Consider the following 26,164-nt stretch of genomic DNA (forward strand, 5'->3'; position numbering starts at 1 on the left):
AAAACAGCTTTGTTTTACAGTTCACTCAGCTCCAGTTCCCTCTGTCCTCTCCATCCAGGATCTCACCAAACTCTGAGCTTTGTTCCTCCTTTTTTTTTTACCTTTTCAGCACAAATGTCGCTGCATATGAACAGTGCAAGCTGCTGTACAAGAGCACGCGACAGTTGGCTTTCTTGTGGGATTTGCGGGGGGCGTCTGCCTCGAGAACTCAGAAGTTACTGACCAGTCTCTCAGTATGTTATCTGGTGTATTTACTCAGTTGTAAGATTAATGTTCCTTCCTGACTAGAGACTAAAAACACTCTTTATCTGGTTTGTTCAGTCTTTGTGGGCTTCAGCTGGTCTTCAGGTTTGTCCCAAGCTTTAATTGGATGTTAGTAAAGTCTTGCTCTTGGCCTAGCTTGTTATTGCATGGCCTTTATCCAGCTTTTTGTTAGCTTAGCTTGATGTTAGCACATGCTGTCATTAGTTTAGCATCGCCTCTTTAATTGCCAGTGTTAAGGCCTACCTGGTACACTTGATGTGTTTTCATTGTTGGAGGAGTTGATTTCTTTGTTGTGTAAATAGTGTGGGAGGGGGTTTCACTTCCAACCTACCATTACTGTGGCACAGGAAAGATCAAGTTGTTCTTTCTTTTTCAAAATGTGTTCCTCTCCTCTTGAATCCATCCTTCAGCCGGACTCCTCCTTTGTTCTCCTCTTCCTCTTCTCTACTCCCTTCATAATGTCTCTCCTTCACTTTTCCTGCAGTGTCTCTGACTGTCCTCTACTCTCTGTCTCCTCTCCTCTTGTATCCTCACATCCATCGTCCGCTCATGTCCTCCTCTTGTCTCCTCTCCTTCTTCTACTCTTAGCCTTTTTTCCATTTTCTCTCCTGGCAGCTACCCTTGTTTCAGCTTGCCATTTCTCCTCCAACCTCCTCCTCCTCCTCCTCCTCTTCTCTCTCTGTATCGATAACATCTGCTCAGACCCCGGGGTGTGGCAGCGAACACTCAGTCCTGCGTTTCTCTTTCTCAGTACAGAACAGAGAACCACAGCATCGGCATCTCAGACAAGCAATGTAGACAACTACAGAGATAAACTGGGGGTTGACTGAATAAATTGAATTAAATTAAATTAATTTAATTCAATTAGAATTAGAAATACACATATGTATAGACCACAGCAACGAGGCAGGTTTGGTTTTCAATCAGGGAATGTATTTATGACTGGTGAATACAAATTTATATTGTCTTTCGGTTGAAAGGCATTCTGGGAAGGAAAGGAAATCTTACTACTAGAAAACCACTTGTCCTAATCCAAACCCATTATGCTACTGGGAGGTCTTCAGGTTTGAGAGTACATGTGGTTCATTCAGCAGTTTATTACATTTGTATATTCATAGTCATTTTTACACCAAGCAACACTTTAGCATCCAAGTTGGTTCAGTCTGACAATTTGTATGACAGAGAGGCAGAGAGGCGGAGAGGCATTATCTGTGGAGAGTAAATTATTGAACACACACACACACACACACACACACACACACACACACACACACACACACACAGATCGACCAGTTATCTGACAAAATGCAGCAGGCCAGCCAGCAGCAGATACTGAGATGCTGAGTGCTGACTCCAGGCCAGCACTCCAGTCCAAGTGTGTCTTTACTTCATATATATAAATCACCAGTTTCCTCTCCTGCAAGACTCCCTGTCCTTTCTAAGACTTCTGTGACCCATGTGACACAGTGCAGCTCTGATTGACTAATTATTAGTTGTGTGATCTTGCTAATTTTCCAAATCCAACATCTCCTCCTTCTCTTTCTGTGTTTCCTCTGCTTTATTTTGTCATTCGTGAAGCCTTTCTGTGGTTCTGCTAGGTTCTGTCTGCAGTGCTGCTACGTCAGCCAGGCCTCCATTAATAAAGAATATTTTAATTCCCTGTCAGGCTGCCATGTTTTAATAAAAGTTCATTTAATTACAAGAAGAGATAAAATCAACTAAAATCATATCAGCCAGTGAGTTATTGACTAAATGTAGCCGCTAAGACGCAATTAAATCTCATTGAAATTGAAAGAAGCAAATCTGAAAATAATGTAAAACATATCTTTGATAGAGAGTTTGTGTTGTGATGCAGAGAGTGGATATATAATGGTTGGATGGCTGGGAAACTCAACAGTGATACTCAGTTATGTTGGCAGTCGTAACAGAGGGCTTTAAGGAGGACCATGCTTATCATGAGTGGTTTTAATCTTTGTTTGTTTGTTAATTTTAAGGTGCATTTAGCAGCGTTGTCCTTAGAAAGCACTCTAATCATTCAGCATTACATCAGAGCTGTGAAGGTAAAAAAAAAAAAAAAACGACCTACATTTCTTCTAAAACACAAGAGTGTGTGACAGAAACAAATCACACACACACACACACAGATTGTGTATGACTGCTGTGGTCCGTCGCTGTGAAGTCAGTGTTTGTTGTCAGAGAGACAGTAAAAGGAGCTCCTGTCACTTTCACTTGACGGTTGCTTGTGTGTGTGTGTGTGTGTGTGTGTGTGTGTGTGTGTGTGTGTGTGTGTGTGTGTGCGCGCGCATGAAAACTCTTCTTGTTGGTGCGTTCAAAGACACTCTGACATCTGAAACATGGGACCCTGGTGTCTTTGTACTGGCTGCTTCTGTGTTGCTGAGAAAAAGACAACCAGTGTTGATGTGTTTTGTTGCTGTTGTTTATGCTGTATTAGTCTTAACACTGGGGGAAATTGTATTGTATATGACACAATGATAGAAACTCATTCATTCATCATTGTCTGCATTCAGCTTGAAATGAGCAGCTAAAATAAAGTTTCTTGAGTGAACATCAAGGGGAAGATTTTGATGTTTGACAGCCTCCATAAATCCTGCTGATCAGTTGGAGGTGATGTTAAGTTGTGAAGTTGTCGTGGTTTGTTCCTGTAGATTAAATTAGTCCACAAATATGTCATTTTTTCCCCTCCAAGATCCGGTTAGCTAACATTGAAGGCAAAGATATTGTGTCAGTGATGCTGCTTATCAGTGCAACAGTTCCAAGCAGCTGAATCTTCCTCTGAGGAGGGTTTGTGTGATTATGCAGATGCATGTAGACTGTGTGTCTAGTTCAAGTAGTTCATTTGTCCGTCTTTCATGTTATCTTTTAGTTTTTATTTGGTGGCATAAATTGTAATAATTTTTGTAATAGTTTTTATTTTGTTTCCGTTGCAGAAAAAAGATCTTCAACAAGCATTTTTAGTCTTTGATTAATGCAGATCTTTAAAATATCTGATGTATGTTAAACCTAAAAGTTAATTTGAGATGTCATTACCAAAAATGTTATCTGAAATGAAATGTAAGAAAAGAACATTGGTTTATCGTATATCTTCAATCAATATTAGTATCTCTAAAACTTTAACTGCTAAATGGACATTTGTTATTGTAATGCCTTTGGTGATGTAGTTTTTTCACAAGTTGATGAAGTAAATGTAGATTATTAATACTGTAAAGTCGAACTACAGCTCCACAGTCAAGAGGGACATCAGTCCGTGTCCCAACGTCATTGATCAGGAGTGAACTAATCAAATGGCAGATTGTAGCTGTTGTAAGGTGGCTGTTACTGTCACTCAGCTGTAATAAGTTACTGTAGAGACTGCAGCCACCGACTGAGCATAAGATCTAACATGTCTGGGACAGAATAATCAATCTTAATGAGAGAGCGTCCTTTGGTTTGACCTCTCTCTGGTTCTCTCTCTCTCTGTCTGCAGTTTATCAGCTCAGCCGGTTTCTGGAGGAAACAGACTCAGAGTGAAACAGTTGTCAGCTCCGAAAGACGGACGCGGAACATTTATCATCACTGAACGTATCAGATGATTGAAACGGTTCTGCAGAATGTGTGCAGCTCTGATTTTTTCACTTGGTCTCTGATAACGTCAGCGCTCTGTAAGGAAATACTGTTGTAATATTACCCATAATTACACAGGGGAAAAAAACATGGCGTCCACACACTAATGGTTTGGTCTGGTCCCAGTGGGAGTCCGGACTGGAGAGAGAAGAGCGGTAATAATATGATATATGATATGATATAATGTAATGTACAGTACGGGGAAACCACTGCAGAGGAATGGATATCATTGTTTAAAGGTGTGTACATGAAGTGTGTGTCTCCTCTCAAGTTGTCAACTATGTTACACACATACATAGTGTTGAAATAGGTTATTATTGATTAATTAATCAATACATGTAAAAGCCTTGTAGAAAGGTATTATTAAGTTAGAAAGTAAAAAAAAACAAAACTTGATATAAACTGTATAAATACTTTAATTCTCATGTCAGTTCATTTAAGACTTCCTGCTGTTTAAGATATTCATCTAAGTATCTAGTGTGGCTCAAAGTGTAAATAGACACAATGAATTATTAGAGGAAAATAAACAGTAAAGTATTAGTAAATGGAGTAAAATAAACTCAGCATCTGCAGCATTTGGACAGTGAAAAGAAAATCCAGCAGATTAATGACTATTAGCTTATTAGCTTTATAGCGAATATAAACTGTACTTTGAAATATAGATGATTTTTCTTCTACCTGAAAAACATGCAGAGGGGGTGAGATTTCACCCCTGAGTAGTGTCTGCAGGTGTTTATCTCAGGCTGTGCAAGGCCTCCACATGCTGCACCAATCAGAAGGGCAGCCTGTGTGCAGCCTGAGAGGTGAAACCCAGGGCAGCAGAAAGTCCATCCATGAAGCCTATTGCTGTGAGCGCATCATAACAGGCGACCTAGACGAGAATATCAATACTTTAATCAACCCCTGTGCTCTCTAATCTGGATTTTGGTGGCACAGTTTAATGTTTTGCTCCAGTCTTGGTGGCGCAGGCAGGATTCATGCACGACATCCGCAACACGTGACTGAGTTTGATTTTTATTTTTTTTTACCTCTGCTGCTCTCCGTGTTCGGAAACACAATACAGAGAGGGAAAGATTTATGACCAGGAACAGGAGATCCTCCAACACATCTTCCTCCCCTATGATACATTATTCATACTGGGGCTGGGCTGGAAGACCCCTGGGACCCCCCCCCCCCCCCCCTCCCCAACACACACACACCCTGTTGTTGCTCTGTGACTGCAGTCTGTCTCGTGGCTGTATTTTCTTTCTTCCCATCGACCTCTCCTCCGTTTATTCTAAGTGCCCGCATCACAGCAACACACCCTCCTTCTGACTTTAACAGTGACACACGACGTTTGGTTTGTTGTAAATGATTTATAACACAAAGTCGGCCGAGAGCAGCTCCTCCGTCTGCCGCCGTGCACCATGTGATGTAGGTGTGGCCAGTGGGGAGCTAGCTGTGAAGGTGAAGCTGGTAGCATCACCACAGGAGGATGTGATACACTGTCATGGAAGAAGTGCAGGTGAACCAGAAAAGCATCTGTTGTTTGTTTTTAGTCCTCGAGAGTAAAAGAGTTACGTGTCAGTATCAGCTGTATCAGCAACACATTAGCCTCAGATAGCTAATAGTTTGGCTAACTTGGTCAGCAGTAAACTGATCGCAGAGAAATTAAATTAATATTAAATTAAAACATTAAAAGTAATATTATAGCAACGTGGTATGTGACATCTATCAGTCAGCATACTGCAGTGCACACTTTTACATTTGATTTGTACAATATTAAAGTACAACACTTGTTATTATTTTTATTATGAATTAAAAATTTGCCACAGAATCAGTCTCAGGTGGGAACACCACCGACTGAAGAAAGACTCTTCAAAGAAAAGAGAAATCACATTTAATCTTCAGTTTAGGAACATTTGTAGAATCTGGATTAAAGTGGGAGAAATCCTTTTCTCTGTGATCTCAGCTGATAAAACAGCTGCTGTGTTACATAAAACTCTTTCCCGGTGTGGCTTTAATCTCAGCTTTAATCTCACAAAAGACAGATGAGCTGATTCACAAACAGCCGGCGAGCTTTGAATCATGAGATCATTGAGGATTAGACGTCAGAGAGGACGTCGAACAAGATGATTTCTGTAGCGTGTGCATGTTCTGAAACTGAGAGATGAACTCGCGCACGCGTCTGTCAGAATGTGTTTGTGTGTTTGTGATGGACTGAGGTAGAAGAGTCTTCACTACACAACAACGTCCACCGCAGCTGTGTGTGACAGGCTGAGCCACCTGTCAATCAGGCCAAACATGGTAACCCTGCATTTACCCATACTGTTTCCTTCAAAAGAAGTGTTACTGTAAGTAGGACTCAATTTGTATACTTCCTATTAATTAGCTCAGATTAAGTCTTCTAATCTGTGCACAGCCGGTCAGCTGAACATATAAACAATACAATGTAATATAGTTTCATTCAATTTACATGGAAATATTCAAAAAGCACTCAAGACAGAGTACTTTAAAATACAACACAAATAAGATAAAGCAGGAGAACAGTGGTTATCAGAGGTAAAATAAAGAAGCGGAGAATTTTATCTATATAACTGAGTTTAAAGACGTGATTTAAATGATGATACAGATTTCTTAAACGATGTCTGACTCACGGACTTCCTCATGAGCCGGTGACTCACAGCATGCTCTTTATGAGCGTCGTCATCTCATTAAGGCTGATATTATTGATCTGAGCCATGTGATCGTCATAACTGCCCTCAGAGTTCTTAGTTATGATGATAATCAGCATCATCGCCTCCTCATCTCTTCCTCACTTCTTTCCTTTTCTTCCTCCACCCCCTTCCTCCACCCTCTGTGGTCATGTGGCTGATGAAGTCACTGTGATGCTGATGATGATGATGTCATGTCTGTTTCTGGCCACTGACCTCATCCTGACACGCCTCACAGACATGAAGCACCATGTTTCTGGGAAAGAGAAGACACGTTTTTAGAGGATGCTCAGTGAATAAATAACAAAAGCAGTTACACAAAAAAGAATGCATAAACATGAAAAGTTAAATTGAATAAACTTGACAAATAACAAAAGAAGTTTGTTCTGTGGACATTTTATTATTATTAAGTTCTGTGTGACTGAATGAGTGTGTTTGATCTAATCGACAGTGTTTATCAGTGATATTAACAATGCTTTGAGCCTGAACATCGATGAGCAGCTCAGCCCAGAGTTTATGAACATTAATGACGGTGTCTGAGCAGCAGAGGAGTCTCGTTATAGCTCAGGGTCTCACTGCTTTCAGAGGAGTCAGCCTAAGTGCTTTTGGACTTTTATGAAAATTTGAAAAGTCACTTACTTCCTCCACGTAATGTAGAGATGTCCCCAGCCAATCTTAAGGATCGGTATCCGGGCCATCCGGGCATATTTTGATCCAGTGTTAACGGTGGAGACACAAGAACCTCGGTGGTCTGCAAACCCCACAGCCTCCTCTGTCCTCAGCTGAACTGGGCTGAACTGGGCTGAACTGGGTTACCATCATTAGTGCTGTCAGGCAGGTTGAGTTCGTCACTGGTTTTTCTTCTGCTGCTCCACTGACATAATTTCTCTGCTGCTAATGCTGATCAATACAGAGTCCCTCCAACTGACTGAACCAACACGACGCTGGCTGCTGCTGGTTACTGGGTGTGTGTGTGTGTGTGTGTGTGTGTGTGTGTGTGTGAGATAGAGATTTCACACCAACACATTTCATTCCTTGAAGGCGTGATCTTCATTTGTCTTTCCTTTTGTTGTCATTGAACTTCATAGTAAATCACAGGAAGAGACACGTTCACACATACAGCTCTTGAATGTGTTTCTTATTGTTTCAGAAGTTAACACTTTAAGTGGAATCAGTAACAGCCACCATTTTTATTATAACTCTTTTTTTGTGAATGTTAAATCTTTGTTTTACAATAAGGCCAGACTGCAAACACGTACTGACTATATTCAGGTTTTTATTCAGCTAATCTATCTTTTATTTAAACAGAGCAAAGTAACTAAAGCAAACTTCTCCAACTTTTAATATGTAAATATGTATTTACTTTTATTAAAAGTAAAGAGTTACTTATATACCATTTATTGCTATTTATTTTATATATATATATATATATATATATATATATATATATATATATATATATTCCTGATTAGAAGCTGCAGCCTTTTTTGCACACTTGATGTTTATGTTAACTTTGTCATTCAGGATATTGATCAAGATTTATTTTAAGTATTAGTGTCTCTGTTATGTTTTTATGTTGATGTGAGATTCATGCTGAAACCTGCAGACAAACTGAACTGGGAGCTGGATGCATATTTTATTCAGAGAAAAGAGAATATGAATAAAACATTTTATTTGTCTGTTGGCTGCGTCTGGTGCTGCCTGAAAGGATTTAAAGCTACAGCTGAGATGAAGGGGAGGAGACACACACACACACACATGGACAGTGTGTGTGTGGTGCCATGCTGTGACAGAGACAGAGAGGACAACAGTGGAGAGAGAGACAGTGTGAGAAAACAAAGTAGAGAGACAAAAAGGAGGTTTTGTCTCCTTCCTGCAGACAGAGGGAAGAGTGGAGGAGGTAAACAGAGACAGAAAGAGAGAGAGAGTTTGTTGTCATCCGACCACATGTTTGATTAGTCTGGATCAGTCTGGATGACTCCATCTGGTCTTAAAACATGGGATTATTAAGTGTTTAAATGCCGGGGCCGATGGAGAGGTACAGTGTGAAAGTGTGTTGTTTTTTCTCTATTATCCCTTTTCTGTTTTTTCTTGCTTTTGTATTTTGTGAGAACTAGTTTTAGACGTGACAAAGTGAGGACTTTGTGATTTGTGGCTTTGTGGCTCTAGAAGAAAAGTCAGAGGATCACAAAGATTCATGGCAGCCCATTCAGTAGTTGTTGAGATATTTCTGTCTGGACCAAAGTGGTGGACCAAAAGACAGACACTGCCATCACTAAAGATGCAGTTTGAGGTCTGGGACTGAAAGATTTAAGGTTTACTGACCCTATTAGATGTTGATGATCATGCATAGCACGACCTCACCAGCGGCTTTAGCAGTTAAAAACATCATGCAGCTTCTCACACAGATTAAAGGATGAGTCTGGTGATACTCAAAACTTTTCTTACTGTTAACAATCACCAAACCAACAATTTATTGATCTTAATAACACGTATAACACAAAGCCCCACATACACCGTCCTGTACATGTTATCCCAGTAAACATGATAATAACACGTCCTTAATCTGCCTCTCTGTGTCTTGAGCCTGGACTTCAGTGTCTTTAGCTGTTTGATCAAGTCTATTTAAGAGCCCCAGTTTCTCCTCCAAGGTTTCTCCTTCTTTGTAATCCTGAGCTGCTTCATCAATAGGCATCATGCGGTGGTCTGTGTGTGATTTTGAATGCAGACAGATGAGACAAACTGGCTGCTGATGGTCCAAACAGAAGAGTCTTAGTTTCTCAGGGTGCAGACTGCAGAGGAGGACAGGCTCTTTATAGATTCCATGGCAGACAGTACAGTTTAGATTCTCCTCTGACCTAGAAGTCATCATCTGTAAGTTTTACTAAACCTCCAGCTACACAGCAAACAACTTAAACCCCGTCAGTCACGCTTCCACTCCCAAGTCCAGCTTCTGTATGTACAATACAATGTCTCAGAGGGCTTCACAGCACAACAGCAACAGTTCCTGACAGCCCAAGCTCTTGATGGTGACGGGAACATTTTCTAAAAAAGAATCTCAGCATGTAGAAACAGAAGAAACTTTGGGACAGGCAGTTCAGTTCCCTCCTGGAGTCAGCAGCTGCAGTCTTCCAGCTGTTAGCTGTGGTAGCTTCCCTCTCGCAGCTTTGAGAAGTTTCGCCTGAACCTGAACCGCACCAGATGTGCCTGTGTGTTTATTTGTGTTTTAATCCGGACAAGTCAAGCCTGGGTTTGCAGGTTTGTCTCTGGTGATTCTGGTTATGGGTGGAACTTTTCATTTCATTCTCATTATGCACTAAGAGCTTCACATTGATAAGCAACTCAAACACCACATTTAAATAAGCTGTACTTCCTCATATGTCCCACCTGAACATTATGGAGCAACATTGTTTTTGAGCACCCAAATCAAAACAGTTTAGCATTTAGCCATAATGCTTAACTGTAGCAGCCGTTTCTTATCCCTGTTTCATCAATGTTTGTGCACATGCAGCTACATAACTATACTAAGACACAAATGCAGTCAGTGGCACACTGCTGCCACCAGTGGTGCCTTAGTGTTAACCTGCCTTTGATAATCCCAAAGTTCATAACGTCTCACTTATGGACAACATTTCTGTCTGTTAGCTGCTGCAGTCGCTTACTGATGGAAAAGACTAATCGGCCTCCTGGACACAGCTTCTCTCCAGAGTGTATTTTTAGGACAGTACCGCTGTGGTCCAGGATTAGTTTTTGGGTCCAGAACCTCAGAAGTGGAGATAATGTCTTTAATACAACGGCAAAGGACAGGTTGTTCAGGTGTTTGGCCGTGTCCAGAGCTCCAGGGATCGGCTCTGGGACATCCGGCAGGGAAAGCTGGACTCTTTCAGCCGCAGTCTAGTGGTTCTGCAGGAAAAAGAGGTCTTCAGCTTTCAGCTCCTCCTCTGTGGCTCTGATCGTGTCTGTCTCTCTGCTCAGAGCCTCAATCTTTATCTCCGCCATCTGACTCTCCTGCACCTCGTCCTCCCTCAGTGCAGCAATCCCGACTCCTCTTCCTTTTGGAGAAACTTGTGAAACATAAAATCACGTCCGTTATCTGCTTCTCTGTGTCTTGATCCTGGACCTTAATGTCTGTTTCCTTTAGCGTCGGCGTCTCTAAGAGCTTTAGTTCCTCCTGTAATGGTTTCAGGGATCCCCATGGAGGTAGAAAGAGGGATTATAGGCACAGATAAAAGGTGAAGGAAAGACTTTGTAGAGACGGAGAGAGAAAAGAGAGAGAGAGAAAAAAAGGCAGAACGATAGAAGAAGAGCAGCAGAGAGGAAGGACATTACAGAGGAGGAATGATGAGATTTATTTATTTGCTGTGTTTATGCTTCTGTGTTCCTCTCCTATTTATCTTTGCATTGCGTTCTCTGATGAAATGATTGTACGTGAAGCAGATGGTTGATTGAGTGGTCAATGACTTGGAAAGAAAGCTTTTATTTAATCTTAGAAGTATTTAGGACGCTCACAGCCTACAGTAACTTCACCTTTCTGCTTAGTTTACGCTCTGTTGGTCTTTTCTGTCTGACTCATTTCACTTTTTATCTGAACTGCTGTTTCGTTTCACTTCACCTGCTGCGTATCAAAGGGATGAAGAATGAGTTTGTGTGTGTCTGTTTCCACAGCTGGAATCAGATGTCAGGCTGTTGGGTTTGAGTTATTTCCTAACTTCAGTTACAGAGGTTGAAAGCTAAACCCACATGGATTCAAGGAGAGATTTGATACTGCACTCATATTCAAAATGCTTTTGAAACCCGTAATTATAACCAAATGACTACAGGTATATAATGAACTGTCGGAGTACAAACTCCCCGCTGCAATCTAAACCTCATGTGAACATTTTGACTAGCCATATTTTCAGTTCTGTTTTCTGTACTTCATGATGGTCTGAATATGGTTTAAATATGGATATTTATTCTCACAACTTTAACCCTGAAACTGTTCATCTCAGGGATTGGCGTGGTCCTCCTGTCTGCACGTCCAAGGGTCCTTGAGAAAGTCATTGAATCCCAAATGTCTCCCTCCCTGTCCTTCCTTCATTTCCTCCTTCAACCTCCCTCCCCTCATTCTTGTTTTCTTTCCTAATTTGTTCCTCCTCAGAATCACATTTTGATCGATCTCTATATATGTCTGTCTCTCTTTTGCTCTCCCTCCCCAGTTTACTCCAATGAGGCTCGTCCACCCACATTAGGATTCCTGTACTTCTCTCTCCCTCTCTGACACCATGAGCATCGTAGCTCTTTCTCCCGTGGCCCCTGAGCCGCCGTCCCCGATGGTCACCTCCGTCACCCCGGTCACCCCGACCCTGGACCCTGACAACTCCACCTCCCCCACCGCCATCTCCTCCGCTCCTCTCTGTCTGGACATGGAGCATCAGTCCCAGGACGGGGCCCCCTCGCCCGGCCCCGGCCCCAGTCGAGACAGCCTCACTGGGGGAGGACCTCACCTGGGGAGAGACCCCTCCCAGAGGTAACAAATCAGCCATGATGATAACTTATCCCCGTAAGAGGTTGCAAAGTAAATCTGAGCTGTCATTAGATGATTATTAAGATAGGAATAAGATAAAAAAGCAGATTTCTGCTGAACTTTTGAATTTCTAATCCTAGCTTTTATATCATGAAATACTGGATAGTTTTAACTTTTTGGGTTGCAACCTGTGACAAAAGGGTTATGAGTAGACATTCATCTTAAAGGGTCTCAGGTTAAAAAGGTTGAGGACCACTGGTCTAACACGTTAGTTTAAATTCAGTTGATTTAGGGAGAAGTCTAAACCTTTTCACGAGAGCTCTTGTTCTAGCTTTTGTTGGACTTAAACTAAAAATATGCAACGAAAGAAAATGGCTTTGAAAAGTAGAACTCTGGACTGACTCCACTTCAAGATCCACCTGAGGCTTCATTAAAGGCTTTTTTTGCCACTACAAGCTGACAAACTCACAGACCTGAGACATTATCACCTCATAAACTTGTTATGGCTAACGTCTAAATTTACACAGCAGACACAAAGCCACATTATCATCCCATTGGAGTGGTGTTTGTGTCCATCTGATGAATGTAAGTCCAACACTTACTCTCCTGAAAACAGCAGCTGCTGCCTGATATTAGGTTGATGAGAGCGCTGAGACTGAAACAGTAAAGATGTGGTCAGTAAAACCAAAACAGTCAGCTAAAAGAGGCTAAAAGTGTCAGCAGAGCTCAGGGTAACTGCAGAGTCGGGTAATTGTTTTCTGTGGGTTTGTGTAGAGCAGCTGTGAGTCTTTACATCCATCCTATGTGTGATATGTGTCGTTTCAGGTCAAAGAAACCTCCGCCCCTCCACACTGGAGCCGACTGGAAGGTCGTCCTCCACCTGCCAGAGATCGAGACGTGGCTGAGAGCGACCAGCGACAGAGTGACGCAGCTCACACACTCAGTGGGACAAGACAGCGACAACAGACACGTGGACGTCCACCTGGTGCAGCTCAAGGTAAACACAGACAAGCTGGTGCATCAGGGGCTAAATCTGAACTCTTTCTGACAGCTGCCCCTTTTTTATACCAGTTTCAGAGAGTTTGACGTCATTTGGTTGTTCCCACAATGCAGTGCGCACACATGTCACTCTTTTTAAATCATCCTGTAAATGCTTTGGTGGGATGGACTTCAAAGACAGAAAGTAAACACTTTGTCATCACCTACTAGCTTGTCTGCTGATCTCCTTTTGGCTTGAGTTTTTATTTTTGAGCGTTAGCAACGACTGCTTAGCTTTGAGGCAGGTCAGTGTGTAATGTGTGTGCGCTCTGTGTCTCCCTGCTGTCATGATAGTTGGGATTTTGTTATCCAGTTCCGGGCCTCTCCCTGTGAGGACACCTACTGATTATCCTGTACTACAGTCGTAGACATTATTGAACCAGCTGCTTAAATAACCTTCTAACTTGTAAAGCTTGCCGTCTCAACGAACAGGAGACCAAACGTATCAAATACAGTCGCAGAGCTGATAATTAAAGTGTTACTGCAGGTGCAAAAAAAACACAGCATGTTTCAGGTGTGATTACCCAAACTTGTTGAATCTCTAAACACCTGAAAACATGCCAGGGAACGGTGAGCCCCGAGTCAAAGCGTTGGGATCCAAAGAAGACCGTAATCGACTTAATGTGGTGTGAAGTTCTGAATGAAAGGCAGAGCCAGCAGGTCGACCAGTCGAACATACATGCAAACATGTCCGGATGCCTCTCAGCAGCTTCGTGTTGAAGCAGATCATCAGTCGATTCTACTGTCTGACCCCAGGCGGTAAATTACCCACGATGCCCCTCCTCTCTCCACGGCCCTGGTGTTATGTAATGACAGGCTTCACGCAGTTCACCTTTCATTAATTTATGTAACTCCAGTCAGTGTGCAGACCCAGAGAGCAGTCAACTTTTGATTCTTCATCATCAAACTTCACTCCTCCTCCTCCTCATCGCGAGTGGATTTTATAAAAGAGAAGAAGAAAAAAGCTTGATGAGTTTTCAGCCTGATGAGTCTCAGCCTGGTTCGTGGACAGAGCAGCTCCTCTGTGAACAATTTAAATCCCTTAAAAGCTGAGCTTCTGTTTTTAGCCCTGAAAGCAGAAATAACACAAACATCCAGCTGTTATTATTGTTATTATAGGAGCAGCACAGACACCTGAATGCACCTGATCCACCATTAATAACTCTGTATGAACTGGTTATGTGAAGACTGAAAAATACAGTTTGGACAGATATTATATTGTTTTATATTATATTAGATTATAAACTGATACCAATGTGGATTATTTTATTTATGCAGGAATTTCATTAATTCACTTATTTAAAATCTTCATGTTATAATGTGTTTACACAAGAACCTCTGAAATTCATTTTACACTTAAATTTCCACTAATATTTTTTTATACATTTAGAATTTAGAAAAACTTTATTACATAAATATATCTGCTTGCTCCAACGCTTCATTTCAGCTGTTTGATTCTTACACTTTGCTATTAAGTTAGATTTTAAAACAAGATGGTGTGTTTTTAATGGCTGCATCATATTGTTTCATTACAACCATTTACCCCAAAATTCAGCCTGAAGTTGATGTAATCTCTGACATGACATTAGTGTCCATTGTTCACTTTCATGTCTTCATTCACTCGTTTGTTCTCATTCTTCTGTCAAAATACATCTTTCTGTGCACAGTTTAAACTCGCTGAGGAACTATTAGCAATAACTTATGCTGCATTCATGTGCTGTTGGGAAAATCTGACATCTGGGAATCAGCTGCTGAACAGAACATAAACCATTACAGCAGCTGGATGATCATCCATTCATCCATTCATCCACTAACTCAGTCATTTGCTGATTCATAAAGATGCAGTTTTATTCTGTTGAGACGAAGTCGACATGGAGGATCTTTTATTGATGAGTGTGTATTTTTAACTGCAGTGACTCAGACGTTCATCAGGCGGCTGCTCGCACGGTTTCTACAGCGTGTCGGTATTTCAGGAGATCTCTCCTTGTTTTTTCTCTCCTCTCTTCTCAGCACCACTTTGCTCGGTGTGTGTTTATGTTGTGTGTGTGTGTGTGTGTGTGTGTGTGTGTGTGTGTGTGTTCTCTAAATAAAACATGGCAGCAGCAGTCATATATCCACTAACAGCTCCAGGCACTCAGACCAGGAATCACACTGATGCTCAACACACCGATGGGAAAGTGAGGAGAAAATACACTGTGTGTGTGTGTGTGTGTGTGTGTGTGTGTGTGTGTGTGTGTGTGTGTGTGTGTGTGTGTGTGTGTGTGTGTGTGTGTGTGTGTGTGAGAGAGAGAGAGAGAGAGAGAGAGAGAGAGAGAGGATGTTTTCTATTTCCTGTCAGAGATCGTCTGCAGCTGAGTCACTCGCTGCCATGAGCAGGCACAGTATTTCATACATGTGCCGTCTCTTTTAGCCTTCTTCCACTGCACAAACTTTTCCAAGGAGCCAGAAAGCTTCCATGTATGTATTTGTACTTCTCATTAACATAATACACTGACTCACTCCTGACCCTAATCTTTACCTAAAACAATAGTCCAATCTTAACTCTAAAACCAAGTCTTTACCTCAAACAGCCGTCTGACGAAGTGAGAACCAGACTTTTACTTCAATCTGTGGTCCTCACAAAGATAGAAGTTAAGGAACACACAGTGACTAGGTCAGACTTCCAGAATATTTCCCCCAGAATATCCTCAGATTTCTCTTTTTAAAGAGTAACTTAACACCAGACTGAAAAGCTGGAGTCCACATGTTCATCACTGCAGCAGGGTGAGAAGTTAAACCAGTGGAGGGCAGCAAAAACAACATTTACTCTTTTAGTAACAGATCACCTGGATGCACCCTCTGGTGGTGACAATATGCTACTACAACTACAACTACAAGTTAAAGAAAATGGAGAGGAAAGTCATAACAAAAGAGTAAAAATAATTATTCTTAGTGCTGCAGAATTTTATGACCCAGTTTTTGTTTTTGAAATATAAAAAGCAATAATAAAGATCCATGTTCTGACTTCTCTGACGTTGAACTTTAACTTTTTTCAACTAAAATTGGATCCGTAGACATTTAGATTACATAAAACTTTATTCATAATCCAGTCTTTGCCAGCGTTGTCATGACAATAATCAAATCCAGCTGTCATATTTTGAGACTTGGCAGCTTGTCAGAGCGTCAACAGACAAAGAGGACAATAAGACACAACAAAGACGGGACAGACAAAAGCTTGATGTGTGGAGACGCTTCAGTCCAGTCTGAGCTGGAGGGCAAAAACCAGCAGAAACAGATGTGACGCCTTCTGCTTTTGTTCACACTGCATGTGTTCTGACACCTCTGTCAGGTCGTGTTGGCGTCAGATCTGAGCTGCAGCACTCACACGGTTCAATCAGTGAATCACAACCATAATAATAATAATTTATAAACACAACTGATATATTTTGTGCCCAAATACAAAATAAATCTTTAGGTTGAAAAAATTTAACGCTTTGACATATTAGTTTGTTGTACTGAACATTAACCTTTAATCGTTGTTTATTTTATTTCATTTTTATAATTTAGTTTCTGTGTTTTAGTTTTATCGTATAAATAATGTTGACCAGAGCAGTGAAGGACAGAACAGGTGGATGCTGTCTGAGCATCTTTATGAGCTCTGAAGGACTGCTCGTTCTCTGGTGGACAGCTCCATCTAGTGGAGAATCTTCTGCATTACTCCATCTGAAGGTGAAGGGAATCGTCATTTAAAGAAAAGGCGTGTGAACACACACACTCGTCCAGTGTTTCTTCTTTTGTTTAAGTACACATATACAGTAGATGAAACATATTATCATAATGAACATCAACATGATTAGAAACCAATTCATGTGTTGGTTCATAGTTTTCCTTTTTTTCTCCTCAATTTGCAGACTCTTGGTGTCCACATGGAAAACACGGCTCCAGCCAAAGAGAAAGAAATACACTCATTTATTTAAACCAGAAATGTAAAAATGAGAATGTGTGAATAACAGTGTATGTAACCGTCCAGTTCTTCTGGAAGCATCTCAGGCTGCTGCCCGAGTTGCCAGATATGGTTGGGGCGCACAGGTTTTTGTTTCGGTCCCTGATGGTACCAGACCTGGCAACTTAACGGTGACAACAAGACTCTGGAAAGTCACTGTGCTCGGCTGTTCAGTAGTTTCAGCATATCATTAGAGGTGTTGGTGTATTTATAGCCTTTGGACAGAGCCAGGCTAGCTGTTTCCCAATGCCTCCAGTCTTTATGCTAAGCTAGGCTAACCATGTCCTGACTGCAGTTCTGTACTGAACACACAGACATGAGACTGATATTCATCCTCTTATGTCCCTCAAAAAAGACCTGTTTTTTTTTTTACCTTGAAGCTTCATGTTGTCGTTAACAGCTGGAGAACATCAGCCCTGATCCTTGTATGTTGCTACAGTGACATCATGACCACTATATTTCACACCGGTCTATTGACAGTGTAGCATGGCTAATAGCTACAGATGTTGCTGTGGTTACACTTCAGCCTGTAAATGATTCAGTATTGTAAGAAAGATCTTTAGTATCATCAGCAGCGGACGTCTGTTCAGACCTGGACCCGCCCTGTCGCGGCTCCAAGCTCGCACGCTGAGTGTCTGATTGGACGTTACCTCAACACGGAGCCTCCGGGTCAACGTGGGCACGAGCTTTATTTGACTAAATTGCGGGTGCGGTGGTCGGCGGGCGTCAGGCTCAGCGACAGAGACGCAGGCGGACAGATCGCCAGACTGCTGTTTGAAATTGGATTCACGCCTCCGGTGATTTCTTCATCCTGTCCTTGTTGCTCTTTTCTCGCTTTGTTTCTTTTCTTTTATCCTCTCCTTCTTTTCTTCTCTCTCTCGGTGTCTCGCTCTTCCCCTCTGTCATATTTATAATGCATTTGCCTGCAGGGCATTTTTCTATAACCTGACCTTGCCACAGAGCGACTGTTGGACATGATTATAGTGATGCAACCACTGTTTCTGTGTGTGTGTGTGTGTGTGTGTGTGTGTGTGTGTGTGTGTGTGTGTGTGTGTGTGTTGGTATGCCAGCCTCTCAGCCATTCTTAGCATCCGGCTGCAGGCGGTGTGTAACAGCTGCATGGAGAATGTCCTGGGCTGCTCGGAGAGGGAGAGGCTGCTGCTGTGAACACACACTACATTTACACTCTAACACACACACACACACACACACACACACACACATCAGTAGACAAGGATGCAGCCATCACTGGAGATTTTTATGAAAACCATAACTATAAAATATATATAAAAATAAAAAAGGTCAATGTTATGGGTGCAGCTCACTTCATTTGCACCTTATTCTGTTTTTAATCTTATAAATAAAGTATATTAGTTTGTAGTTTAATCTCATATTGCTGCGGTGTCACCATAGACTTTACTTTGAGATGATGTTTCACAGCTTTGTTAGGGAAATGTCTACCATTATTAACCCCTCATGGGTATAAAATCCATAATACAGAGAGTAGTTGCAGTTGAAAGTGTCCTGCTTTCCCTGATGTCTCATTTATAACAGCGATCCATGTACATGCTTTTTAGCCCACATGTTTTTTTTTTTGTTCCAGTCCCAGTAACACGGTTGGCTACTGGGACAAACTGGCGGCAGTCTGGACTCGAGGTGCCACATTCAGCTCTGTTAATACGAGTCGTGCTCGTTATCCAGATCTTCTTCTTTGGTTTTGAACAAACAAACTGAAACTGAAATCCGTTGGTGATGAACTGAAGCATGATTTATGACCTTCATGGATTTCTGAATATGTGCACGACCTCTGAGAAATGGGGGACGCTCTTTTTTCCGTCTGCAGTCAAAACGTTTTCCTCTCAGTGTTAGCGGTTCACTCTTTTCACTATCAGCTGGTCAAAACTCCTTTCAATCACAAAGTTAAGTTAAGTTAGAATGTGTGTCCGTGATTCAAACCCACAGAGCTTTATTTAAAAACAGTCCACAAACAGAGTCCAGCCTGCTGTCTCCCAGCTGTCATTATATTTCTGTCTTCTGATGTCACTGTCGCCGCTACGCCAGGAATTCTGGGAACGGCTCCCAACATGGAGGGAGAGATATTCATGTAAAGGAGAGGAGGGGGCAAGGAAGGACGGAAGGACGGAGGCAAGGAAAGTAGGAAGAGAGAGAGATGCTGGTTCACTAAGTTCAGCTGACCTTTTTAACTCAGATATCATCAGTCAGCTGAGACCACATCACCTCCAGCAGGGCAGGTAGTTAGTTACAGATCTGTGATCAGCTCATACATACAAACACCGTCAAACTATAAACTCGAGACTTGAAAGCCAAAACTTTCATATCTCAAGTTCTGATCTGGTAACATTTCAGAACAATGAAAAATACATCTGACAGGGCTTTCATACTTCTCCTCGTTTAGACTTTCAGTCCTCTTTTGAAGACTTACGACCTGATATGAGACTCGGAAACAGCTGGCTGTAACTTCGCTGTCCTCCAGCATGGCCGACAGTCTGTGACACTCGAGACGGGCCCGAAGGGAAACAGCAGCAGGGGTCGAACGCCTCAAACAAGCTACATTTACGTTTAACTGACGAGGACCTCTGGCAGCCGTGTGAATTATGACTTTCCTGAACCATAACCGAGTAGCTTTAGCTGCTTGAACCCAACCAAACATTAACCTCAGAAACATGCTTCATTGCGGAGGTCGATGACAAACGGCATACTCTGCTGTTTGGTTTGGGGGACGTGTTACAGCTGAGGGGCCATATTCACAAAGGATCTTAACTCACCACTAGGAGTCACAAAGCTGCTGAGACTAACTTCAACTGGAGGACTGAGAGAACTCCTGAGCTGACAGAAGGGGAGGGGTGGACCCTGTTGCTATGGAGGCATCATAAATGAACATACTCACTATGTCCACTGTGATTGGTTGACCAGTTCAAGGAATATTTAATCAGATAGATAGATTTCAATATTTTATATATTCTATATGCTGTATGACGGTAAAGTGTTGATATATTTGGCATCAAACACCATCCGCATGTTGATAGTTTTTAGCATCTTCATCCTTTTGATGAGGATGAGATTGTTTGGACTGCAGCAGCTGACTGGTTGCGAGTCTTCTGGACTTTTAGAGTGAAAACACTGTAAATGACTCTTAAAGTTCGGCTGAGCCGGTGAGGAGCTGCTTTTGGCCTGAGGGTGTTTGCTGTCGTTTCACGTGCCGTATTTTAAACAGAATGAATAAAACAGCCGGACTTAAAGGGAAAGAGTCTCTCTGTTTTCAGGCTTTTGATACTTTATTGGACTAATTTACTAACACTTTAATGATGAAACACATTTTCTTTCCCGGAAATAGCTTTGACCTTCACTTCTCACACTTCTGTCTGTCCTTCGTCCCCCTCAGTACCGTCACAATAGACAGCTGTTGCATTGCAGACAAGAATGTGTGTGTGAGTGTGTGTGTGAGTGTGTGTGTGTGTGTGAGTGTGAGTGTGAGTGTGAGAGAGAGAGAGAGAGAGTGAGTTTTGGTTAATGTTAGAGCAGAGCCAGATTATGTGTGATTTCCGTGACGTAGAAGTACAAATATGTGTTTTTTTTGCAAGACAGCCTTATTGTCTTTACGTGAATGACTAACACGAGAGACAAGGACATGTTGTCATGGTGACTGCTCCAGTACAGAACAGTATCAAATCCCTGTTTTAACTCCATCTGTCTGTGTGATCTTTCAAAGTGTTTATTTTCTTTGTGCATAAGAGATGATGATGAATTTACTGCAGCGATGTTGGAAGGAGGTACAAGACGCACATTTGACCTCTTTCTTTTAAAAGCCTTCACATTCAGTTCAGACGTGTTGAAATGTCACGTGGTTGAACCTGTCGGACCTTCAGACGTGAGACCGACATGTTGAATCACCATGAGATCAATGGAAAGGGGGGCTTCACACTGCAGGTCTGCAGCTGTGGTGTTTCTGTAAAGACAAACGTCTTTTCAAATGTGTGTGTGTGTCTGCTAAGTACTTGTGTGTGTAAAATGTGTGTATAACTATGAATGTGTGTGTGGGTGTCTGAGGGAGAGAGGGAAAGTATGACAGTGTGTGTGTGTGTGTGTGTGTGTGTGTGTGTGGTGAGGGGGGTGGGTGAGGTTGGTCTTAAAATAACCTCCCCAACTGTTGTCACCCCTCCTCTTCCCAACACCGACACCCCCTCGCAAGAAGCAGGTCACAACACACACACACACACACACACACACACACACACACACACACACACGTCGTTTCCCACATGGGAGCAGCAGTGTGTGTTGGGAGCTTTGGTCAGAAGAAACACACGTTGCTTCAAGTGCAGACGAACTTTAACTTTCTAACTTTTTTTCTTGCTTTAACATTTGAGAAACATTTTTGGACTCCAAGATTTGAGAATTTGGAACGTTATAAAAAGTGATCGATGTGAAAAAAGACTTGTGAAAAGGTAAGAAACAGCTTTTTCCCTCCGACCTCCTCGGTGTTGAACCTCCTAAAGAAAGAAAGAATGAAAGGGTTCATTACCCAGCCGCTCAAGTTGCTTATAAAGCTGTCACGTTATCGCTTTTTAGAAAACAGAAGTATTGAAATCAGATGAAAAGTTGACAGTGTTTTGGTGCTGCAGTTTAACTTCAGTCCAACATGAACAGGAGGTTTGTGGAGGAAGGATTGAAGATTAAAAATACTTTACACATGTTTGTTTGCTGAAGTCACAAAGAAACCAAAGAAAGTAAATAACCAAAGAAGAAGAGTCGGCAGCTCCTGCTTCCTGTTTAGTTGAACAGTTAAACGGATGAAATCACCGCTGCTCAGAGCTGATTATGTTTTGACAATATTAGATAATTTTACATTTTAAGCTCTTTACTTTATATGTAGCTGAACTAAATGTGAGTCCACTTCAGGTACAGGACCATCGCATCATAATGGACTGTCTACAGCATCTCTTCTTCTGTGGTATTTACATCAGTAGGAACGCGTCTGCATCGGTCAGTCTGCACACATGGGTGACAGCGTTCACGTGCAGTCAGTGTCTGCTAACACGCCTGTGCTCAGTAGCAGGGCTCGACCTGCGTTTTTATTGGTCGGTACACAGAAAACATTGAACGGGCAGAACAATACAAGCAGCCAACGTCCTGTTCTGCTCAACAGATCAGCAACAATGAAAGCATGAAAAAGATTTTGTTGATGTGATGCTCTATGAACTGTTATTCAGAAGCTCTCTCTGCCCCGCCCCCCCCCCCCCCCCCCCCCACACTGAGACCTTAATGTGTAAAGAAACATGTTTGCAGAGCTCACAGAGCTGCAGCTTCACTGGAGGCCAGAGACCGCCTCCTGCTGTACATCTGTGTGTGTGTGTGTGTGTGTGTGTGTGTGTGTGTGTGTGTGTGTGTGTGTGTGTGTGTGTGTGTGTGTGTGAAGGCAGCGTGAGTTGCTCTTTGGTCTCTACAGGGTTCAAGTTGTTTAAATGTCCAGCAGCAGAGAAACCACTGCAGAGTTCAGATAAGCCACTCAGAACATTTCGGCCGTGAACGCAACCTCAGACGGCCGAGTGTGACCGAGTCTTTCTGCAGAAGCAACCACTTTGAAAAAATGACTGTAACAAGTCTTTGTATCGCAGCAGCGGGTCTCGGCCCTCTTTGAAGCCGCTTAATTTGAATACTCCAGGGGGAGAAGGAGCGCAGAGTATTTGATCTCCAAGGTAAAACACGCTGCGCTGATGGGCTGTAGTGGAGGAGTTGAAGGTTATTAGATTGAATGGGTGCGGATGAGGCTGAGCTGTCGCGGGCGGTTTGAACGCGGCCGCTCTGAAGCCCTTGATGTCGGCGGTGATGAGGGTGAGCTGGGATTGGAGCTGAAGCCGAGTCGACTTTCTTCAGATTGATTTTAGGCAATTAGAAACCCTGCTGGATGTATGGACTCTGTGATTGACAGGTCATGTCTTGACTCTACGTGACTGGGGTGCGAGAAAATGTGTGTGTGTGTGTGTGTGTGTGTGTGTGTGTGTGTGTGTGTGTGTGTGTGTGTGTGTGTGTGTGTGTGTGTGTGTGTGTGTGTGTGAGATCGAGTGTATTAAAGAAATGCGTGATTCTAAATATGAGTTTTTGGTAAATGAGCATGGTCTTGTAAACGTGCACTTTCATGCACACGCACACACAAATCCAGACTTAGCAAGCATTAATGTATTACTGCAAACACACACACACCAGGGTTTATATAGACACATGCACTCAAAGTTAATCAACAGTCAGTCAAACCAAGTGAAAATGGTGAAAATGTCCCTGACGTTCTCATCCTGTCCTCAGCTTTTTGTCTTCGTGTTGAACCTGTCCTCTGAGGACGGCACGTTGATCCGTTCTGTTGTTAGTTTGTCGTTGAAGGCCGTCATGTACTCAGTTTCAAGTCTGCAGCTTCACTCGTCCAACGTACACTGCAGAAAATCAGGTCACTGGGACAGAACATGTCCTTCAGAAAAAATGTACACACACACACACACACACACACACACACACACACACACACACACGCACACACACACACACACGGCAGGCTCTCATTAGCTCACAGCAGTTTGACTGGACTGAAGATCTTCTAACAAATGACTTCAGATGGAAACGACAGACTTGGTGTTAATTCAATCAGACGGGTCCTCTGTTGAGTGCTGTGTGTGTGTGTGTGTGTGTGTGTGTGTGTGTGTGTGTCTGTATTAGCATATTAAAGCTGTGAATTATTGAAGCATCTGAAAGACACCGGTGACATTTTCACCACTGTTTTAGGACGACATGACAGCGCTTTGATGACGAAACTGACTGTGTGTGTGTGTGTGTGTGTGTGTGTGTTAACTATGAGTTCAAGTACATTTTGTGTAGATTGAGGGGCTGTGTATGTTTTGGGGATTTGTGTACGTACAATACGTCTATGTATAACTTTACTCAAGCCTTGTGTGTGTGTGTGTGTGTGTGTGTGTGTGTGTGTGTGTGTGTGTGTGTGTGTGTGTGTGTGTGTGTGTGTGTCAGTTATCCTGGGCAGTGTGTTAACTCCTCTAACTAACTGCACTCCTCCCTCTTGGGGCCGTTCTTCATCTCCCGGTGGGGCGTTTTTTGATGAGGCAGTTGAGTTGTGAGATAAAAGCGTTGTATAAAACACACACTTTACTCCAGATATCCTAATTGACAGTGACAGTGAAAGACGTGATGAACCCTCAGTGTCTTCAGGGACGCGGCTACACAAGTACAGAAACACGGTCACCACATCTACCAATGAGAACGCTTCTTGTTGGAAAGTTTGGAAAATCTGAGGTTAATAATCCAACATGGTGGCCAGATGAAAGGAGAACTCATTATAGTTGCATGTTTTTGCATTTTATTTCATACAGTAGCTGTTAAGACTGTCGCTGTTTCAGAAAGTCAAGGTCAAACTAATTTGAACTAACACGTAATGCGTTTGAGTGAATTTGCTAAAAACCTCCGTAGAGCTGCTTTGTGAGAATTCTTACTGGATTAAGCACTGAGCGACACTTTGAGTCATTGGATCCATCTTTAATATCAAATATTGATTAGTGATTTTTGCCTTCATCAGATAAAATGGAGATGAGAGGAAATGAGAGATGCACCAAAGTCCTCGACTCGACTCCATCAAGGGATGTTACAAATACATGGTTAGCCTCCAGGCCAGCATCAGGCCTGACAAATGGAGTTCTAACATTTGCTGACATTAAAACATTCAACTCATTGCTGTATTAAGCTAGCAGGCTAGGAAGGTGCCAGATTTCTGCCCACTTTTGGTCTGCTGCCGCTGTGGTACCGACACAGGTAGCCAAAATGTTTTGGTCACACGGCATCCTAATTAAGACTCAAAGCTGGCCCACGTGCTGCTGACCAGAACTGATTCTCAGTCCAAATCACCCCCAAACTCTTCCCTCAGACGCACATTTGGTCATCCAGAGCCGGAAACATCCGCCACACTCGGTCCGACTCAGCGTGTCACCTGTATCCTGAACACTGCACTCATACAGGTGGCATGAAGAGCTCTGTGTGCTCTGCACTCGTATCGAAACATGTATTGCTTTGACTACATGCAGGCAGCATGTTCCAGCAGGGCTGCAGCCCCACTTACAGTAGTGACAAATTTATCTTGGAACAGTGCTCAGCAGGTCACACTGTTAGCCAAGCTAGCATGAGCCCAGCTGGCAGCGTGTGTGACCTACATTCTCGCATGCCGGGCGGTGTTTTAAACCAGGCCGCAGCAGAGCGGGAGGTGTTGTGTTGTTCAGGCAGGTCACCATGGAGCAGCGCGGTGACGCAGCGGCCGGAGGTGGATATATAGTATCTGTGGAGGGTTCGAAGCCAGGTCACCTGCTTCTTCAAAGGTCATCTAATTTTAGCCTGGATTAGTTTAGTTCATTTTCAATGTGAGTGAAATAATAAAAATGAATTAAAGACATTAATACAAGTATTATATTAACCCTTTGCTTATTATTTATTGGTAGTAAGGCCCGGGTTTGATTCCATTTTGACATTTATTGTTTACATTTAAAGTTAATGAAATGAACAACAAATTCCAGCAAAGCTTCGTTTATATTAGGAATAGTTTAACATTTTGTAAAATACATTTGAAAATACATTTTGAAAAATAAGTATGGAGCTGCAGTCAGTATGTGGTTAGCTTAGCTTAGCATAAAGACTAGAAGCAGGTGGAAACAGCTAGCCTGGCTCAATCCAAAGTTTTCTTACAATCAGCACTTTAAATGCATTTACTGTGAGTCGTAGTTAAAAGTTCTTCTGCCACCTCGTTTCTGTAAACGCAGTGGACAAAACACAACATCCCCTCTGACTGTGACCTCAGTGTAGTCGACTGTTCGGCACAAACTGAACATTATAAGCTTCGTAAAGGTGGAACTCATGACACAGCTGATATTTTTGCTCAGTGCTTTCCTGCTGGAGTCCGTCTGTCTGTCTGTGTGTCTGTGTGGTTTTATAGCATCTTTATTTAGTTCAGTAACACCAGTCAGTGTTGCAGATCGCGTCCTCCGTGTTTTTACATAT

At 42.4% G+C, this 26,164-nt stretch overlaps 1 protein-coding gene across 1 annotated transcript in view; it reads left to right on the plus strand.

The window, feature by feature from the left end:
* The first annotated feature begins 11,842 nt into the window (after positions 1–11,842).
* Positions 11,843–26,164, plus strand: part of akap6 (A kinase (PRKA) anchor protein 6) — a 142,895-nt gene continuing 128,573 nt past the window's right edge. Inside the window, exons 1-2 of the mRNA XM_070920560.1 lie at positions 11,843–12,087; positions 12,910–13,081. Coding sequence (XP_070776661.1) covers positions 11,843–12,087; positions 12,910–13,081 — 417 coding nt within the window. The remainder of the gene's footprint in view (positions 12,088–12,909; positions 13,082–26,164) is intronic.

The sequence above is a fragment of the Enoplosus armatus genome, chromosome 15 (genome assembly GCF_043641665.1).
Source record: "Enoplosus armatus isolate fEnoArm2 chromosome 15, fEnoArm2.hap1, whole genome shotgun sequence".
Taxonomy (NCBI): domain Eukaryota; kingdom Metazoa; phylum Chordata; class Actinopteri; order Centrarchiformes; family Enoplosidae; genus Enoplosus; species Enoplosus armatus.